The 6,327-nt window shown below is 41.9% G+C and overlaps 1 protein-coding gene across 1 annotated transcript in view; it reads left to right on the top strand.

The window, feature by feature from the left end:
- lcp2b (lymphocyte cytosolic protein 2b) overlaps nucleotides 1–5,921 on the top strand; it is a 12,305-nt gene extending 6,384 nt beyond the window's left edge. The window contains exons 8-16 of the mRNA XM_064972644.1: nucleotides 62–162; nucleotides 393–453; nucleotides 991–1,086; nucleotides 1,395–1,479; nucleotides 1,532–1,538; nucleotides 1,719–1,796; nucleotides 4,427–4,501; nucleotides 4,590–4,739; nucleotides 5,684–5,921. Of these exons, the coding sequence (XP_064828716.1) occupies nucleotides 62–162; nucleotides 393–453; nucleotides 991–1,086; nucleotides 1,395–1,479; nucleotides 1,532–1,538; nucleotides 1,719–1,796; nucleotides 4,427–4,501; nucleotides 4,590–4,739; nucleotides 5,684–5,806 (776 nt within the window). The 3' untranslated portion in view covers nucleotides 5,807–5,921. The remainder of the gene's footprint in view (nucleotides 1–61; nucleotides 163–392; nucleotides 454–990; nucleotides 1,087–1,394; nucleotides 1,480–1,531; nucleotides 1,539–1,718; nucleotides 1,797–4,426; nucleotides 4,502–4,589; nucleotides 4,740–5,683) is intronic.
- The last annotated feature ends 406 nt before the right edge of the window (nucleotides 5,922–6,327 follow it).

The raw sequence follows: 6,327 nt of genomic DNA on the forward strand, positions 1-6,327 counted from the left end.
TGTGTGTGTGTGTGTGTGTGTGTGTGTGTGTGTGTGTGTGTGTGTGTGTGTGTGTGTGTAGATTCCGTGCGTGGAGGTCTGTCAGGAACTCTTCCTACTGGAAGGATTCCGAGACCACCCCAGCGCCCTGGTCCTCAGGCTCTGGCCAAGAGCCACAACACAGTAAGTTTCTTCTTCATCATAGTCTTCATTACACAATCACTGTTTTCATCCTGTCTTCTTTACAGCCCCCATCTTTTCATACCACTAACCTTTAACCTTTTCAGCCGCTCTTTCTTTCGTGTTACCATCCTCCTCTCTTTCTGAGATCAATCATTGTTAATTAATATTCCAACTCTCGCCTGCTCTCGGGCACTCTCTTCCCCGCACTCTCTTTCTCTCGCTCCCTCTAGCTGGCCAGACCTCCCACATCCAGACTAGACCCCTCCCCTCAGAGGCCATTCAAAGCTGCAGGTAATTGAGTGATCAGGACCATGAAAAATAAGGAACAGGAGGCTAGTGATTTAGAGCAGAGTTTCCCCAACTCGGTCCTGGGCCCCCCCAGGTGCACGTTTTGGTTTTTATCCTAGCTCTACACCGCTGACTCAAATAATAAAAGTTTGCTGATGAGTTGGTTATTTGAATCAGCAGTGTAGTGCTAGGGCAAAAACCAAAACGTGCACCCAGGGGGGGCCCAGGACCGAGTTGGGGAAACCCTGGTTTAGAGGTAGATTAAGCTCACAGATGTATGATGAGGCCAGAAAATCAGGACAGATGACATTCGAGTAATTTAGCAGACACTCCTACCTAATCGGACAATCAGTGCATTCTATGAGGTGGCATTCAAGGTAGGTAAAACCATAGAATTGAAATGACTAGAGCTGTCTTGGCCTAATCTAATTCCATGTTTTTTCCTACCTTAGTTCAATTAAAGCAACATCATCAGATCACTTCTTTGAATGCTTTTTAGTGGTTCGTTTGAGACACATCTTCCTCCCCCATCCCCAACAGGCCCTTCTGTCCCCATGGTCGACCGAAGCAAGAAGCCTGGACAGCCCGCTCCCACCAAGAAACAACATCACGCAAACACCAAAACAACTCCTACAAGTAACTATGCCAACTGTCTGTTGTCCTGTTGATTTAGCCTCCTAGTCTGTTTATTCAGGTCAAGTCTTTTCAATTCAATTAAATATTAATCCCCAATGGGCAATTAGAAAGGCGTTGTCAATGTGTTGAGAACCCCTTATGTTATATACTAAAGTTGCCTTGCAAAGACAAAGAAATGTAAACTACAGAACGGACAGATTGCCTACAATTATGGCTACTCTTGACTTGCAGGTTGAGAATGCAATGTTTTGCCTAACTTCTGATTTTCTGATTTTCTTGTCTGTTTGGTGACTACCCATGGTGTCCAGGAGAGTGCAGTCCATTCAGCTCTCCCCAGCCCGCCATACTGAAGCCACCTCAACTAAAGGGCCCAAAGCCACCTGACTATAGGTAGCCTCACCCAGACCTCTCCATTCTCATTAACCCCTTGGCTGTAACTCAACAGTCTGAAGGTGCTTCTTCCCCTTCTTGGTTTTCTATTGAAAGACAGTCTTGATGAAAACAATTAAAATAATGTTGTTTTTACCTGTTCATGTTCCTTCAGTAAATTCAGAGTGAGAATTCAAAGAGAATAATTCACTTTGGACTAATGAGATGAAGATGGAGCCAATTCTCCTAACATGTTGTACTAGCATATCTTCTCTACTAACAGACCCAGCTCCAGTAAACCTCCTTCAATGGTCCCCAACACAATGCCAGGCACAGAGAAGGTGAGCAGATCAATCAAACACCCTTTTTACATCAGTAGATTTACACCAGCAGAGCATTTATGCAATCCATACCAGCCATACTACTTTTCAAACGTTATTTACATATCAACATACAATATTATACATGTAATATGTATATTATACATGTAATATACTCCTACATTTTAATGAGAATGATCAAGTGTATTGTTGTGTCTTTACTATCATTAACTGAAGACTGATAGTTTTATCAAAGATTCTCTGTAATTAGTTATTACGCGATTAGACTGATTAATCATGTAACCGTAATTACTAGGAAGTCGGGGCACCAAGGATGTCACGCCCTGGCCATAGTTTACTTTGTATGTTTCTATGTTTTGATTGGTCAGGGTGTGATCTGAGTGGGCATTCTATGTTGGATGTCTTGTTTGTCTATTTCTGTGTTTTGCCTGATATGGTTCTCAATCAGGGGCAGGTGTTAGTCATTGTCTCTGATTGGGAACCATATTTAGGTAGCCTGGGTTTCACTGTGTGTTTGTGGGTGATTGTTCCTGTCTCTGTGTTTTGTTTTTGTTTTTCGCAGGTTTGTTATTTTGTTAGTTTATCGTGTATAGTTTCCGTATTTAATAAAATGAATCAAAACTACGCTGCATTTTGGTCCGCTCCTCCTTCCCACAACGAAAGCCGTGACAAAGGAAAAATATTCAGATTACAAAGTTATAATTTCCTAAAATAACTTTATATTTTATCTGATTTATTAGTCTTCGAATTAATTAATTATTTTCTTTACCTCACGTTAGTCTCATTCCAAACGTCGTAAATTGTTGGTTATCTGCACAAACCCAGTCTTCACTATGAGTCATCCATACATCAATTGTCTTAAATAATTTATTTATTACTAACTAAGAAATCACTCGGTAGCCTAGTGGTTAAAGTGTTGGACTAGTAACTGAAAGGTTGCAAGTTCAAATCCCTGAGTTGCGGGGTACAAAGCTGTCCTTTTACCCCTGAGCAGGCAGTTAACCCACTGTTCCTAGGCCGTCATTGAAAATAAGAATTTGTTCTTAACTGACTTGCCTAGTTAAATAAAAATAAAAATCCACAGAAATGCATAAACAAACAAGGTAAATGTGGTTACAAGAAATGATAGGAGAATGTGCCCTAGTGGGCTAAACCGGCATGGCGGCTTGTTAGACTAAAGGGGAAGAGGGGGTCGACAAAGAAGTCACAACAGAGTGATAATTATAACAATTGAAATGCTAATCCTTTGCACATGAACACTCACTCATTCGGGAACAAATGCAATCAATATATATTTTTACGCTCAGCATGTCGTCTTGATCGCTGGTGAAAAGTTCATTTCTTTTGTAGAATTGTCCGACTCTCCCTCTCTCTCTCAGTTGTGGTTAGAGTGGATTGTTCAGAGTGACATTCGTTATAGAATGCGTGTTTTGGCGGTTGTCGTTCTTCAAATTCCTAGCTGCAGACTAGTAATTAATATCAAAGACTCGTTCTTATTCTGACGGTATCAATAGTCTAAGAGTTTAACCACGTGGTATGGTTAAAAGATTCAGCAATGGTCTACAACCTTTGTCTTCCTAATGTAGAAAAACATGGTCTGCAACCTTCAGCCATCTCGTAATTGAGGTAAGCTCGGTCTGCTGATTGAAAACCCGAGTGGGGGTTTTATTCGGAAGGGCCGAAGAGGGCTTTCCCAGGATGCCTGACCCTAACTGGGCTCAGGGGCGGTCCTCTGATTTATTTCAAATCAAAAGGGAATTGTATTATTCTTCATTATACAGTCCAAAATCATATTACACAAGTATACAAACAGTATCATACTCACTCATTCATCTTAAACAACAATTAGATGTAAACCTCATATCTGAGGCTAATATATAAACAGCATTATGGTAATGTGGCCACACCGTCTCCCATGAGCTTCCCCAAGTTGTGACAAACGGACCAGTTCGTAGCTGGATTCTTCACCGATCTTTTATACTTTCTCCGGAACATGAAATTTGTTCGTACCTCAAGTTCTGTGAGGTGGAAGGAATTCCTTTGTTCTCCATGAAAATGTACTCTCTCTATACTGTGTGTCCATGAGGAGATTCTCAGGAATTTATGACGTCTCTTTGACCCCAGCAGCCTAGTTGAAGGAGGAAAGGGGGAGGCAGGGAGAGGGGGATGGGCTTGCTATACCCAAAGAGGCCAACATCATGACAGTATGTAGTTAGTGTCACTGGCCAAAAGATAGCACTGTTGCAGTATACAAACACTAGGGTCATGACCACACTTCTCTTCAAATCAAATCACATTTTATTGGTCACATACACATGGTTAGCAGATGCTATTGCGAGTGTAGCGAAACGGTCTTAGGGTCCACACACAAAACCTACCAAATATAACCATGCAGAAACACCCCATAGGTACCGTGCCTAAGAACTTAACAGCACTCAAAAACAAGTCTAAAAACTCACACGAGAGGAGACCGGTGTGTGCGGGCTAGAGTGCTGTTTTACTCTTGTTTTTGAACAGCCTGCTAGTTGTTCCTGCCCAACCACCATGTGGAACTAGACACAATGGGGTTTCTCTTTATTTTTTTTGCATTCTAACACTGTTGGTCTGTTGCTGTTCCCTGCTTTGTGCAGGACATTGATCCTGAGTGGTATGGAGGACTGGTGACCAGAGGCCAGGCTGAAGCATCTCTCAGATGGGTTAACAAGGTCAGGAATCCCCCTCCCCTCGCGGGCTTCACTAACACACACGCAAACACACACAGTTTGTGTATCAACGTAGCTGTGTGTGTTTCAGGATGGAGCGTTTCTGGTGAGGGACAGTTCCAAGGGTTCTTCTGAGCAGCCCTACACCCTCATGGTGCTGAACCAAGGCAAGGTCTACAACATCCAGATACGTCACCAAGGCAACACATACCACCTGGGCACCGGCCTCATGGGTAGCGAGGTAAACAAACAGCCTCCTCTCTCCGCTCTGTCAGGATTCACTCACAAACAAGAATTTGACTTCTTTTTATTCTATTTGTTTCATGATTTTATTGAACAGATGTTGAGGGGATGACAGTAGGGAAAGATAGAGGTTGTGTCAAAGGGATTATAACCTTTGCCCACACTATGTGACAGTGCCATTACCACTAGACCAGCCAGGCCACAGAATTTCAGCTTAGCATGCAAATGCAATTAAAAACATTGGTCATCTAGCTAGCAGGTGCTTTTATCTAAATTAGCTTACAGTTTACAAACAGATCTGGGACTCAGAAAAAAATATGATTTTCCTGTGTTTTTCATATATTTCTACGTTGAAATTGTGAAAATGGTGCCATTTTTGTGTATGACCTGTTTGAAAAGGTCACCTGAAGTTTTTGTGGGATTTTTTTTTGCGGAAGTTTTACCAGGCAGTAAATTAGTTAATAGACCAATAAAAAAAGAGTTCTAAACCTCTTTTCCCCTCCCCACTCAGACCACTCCCAGACAGTCCTAGCTAAATTCTTCCTTGAGAAATTGCTCTTTGCTAAAGAAGCCATTTTTTTCAACCATTTTAATTGAAAACAATCACAGTAAGGTACTTCACTGTTACCCAGAAATGTTGATATTGAGAGAAAAACGGCTGCATTGGATTTTTTAACACATCACAGGTTGACGTTTATTGTCATGAATTTTGCCCTGGAGGCAGAACTGTGCGATTTCCGCTAGTCGGGCCAGCTGCAAAGTCAAATTTGTCTATATCATTAAAAAATCGTATTTTAAAGTTAGGCATTAGGTGGTTAGGTTAAAAATCAGATTGTATGACTGAGGCTTTGACCACTCTGCAGAGTTCATGTAGATAAATGCCAACCCATAACACATCAATAACTAACCGATGGCTCTTTCAAATCTGTGTTGCTGCTGCAGAGTTTCCCAGGAGTGGAGGAGATAATAGAACACCACACACACACCCCTCTGCTGCTCATAGACATGGAGAATGGAACTGGAGCACAGAGCCAGTGCTGCCTGCTGCACCCTGCACCACTCTGACCAGAACCAGCAGCACACGAAACACTGTGTGCGTGTGTGTGTGTGTGTGTGTGTGTGTGTGTGTGTGTGTGTGTGTGTGTGTGTGTGTGTGTGTGTGTGTGTGTGTGTGTGTGTGTGTGTGTGTGTGTGTGTGTGTGTGTGTGTGTGTGTGTGTGTGTGTGTGTGTGTGTGTGTGTGTGTGTGTGTGTGTGTGTGTGAAGTTGCATGTCGTAAGTTAAATGTATTGCAGTTGTACACATTATACTGGTCATTTAAAATATACCTTTAATTTTTAGATTGTGATCATGAAACAGAGAAATATGTATGTGAATTTCTCTTTGATAAGAGGCTATTTTTGTTTCTTTTGACCATTTTAATTGAGAACAATCACAGTAAGGTACTTAAATTGTTACCCAGAAGGGATTTGATATGGAAATAAACGCTGCATTGGATCTTTAACACGTCGCAGGTTGCCGTTTATTGTCATGAATCTTGTCTTGGAGGCAGAACAGGAACACTGTAGTAGATAAAGGAGAGGGTTG

Source organism: Oncorhynchus masou, chromosome 9, assembly GCF_036934945.1.
Source record: "Oncorhynchus masou masou isolate Uvic2021 chromosome 9, UVic_Omas_1.1, whole genome shotgun sequence".
Taxonomy (NCBI): Eukaryota; Metazoa; Chordata; class Actinopteri; order Salmoniformes; family Salmonidae; genus Oncorhynchus; species Oncorhynchus masou.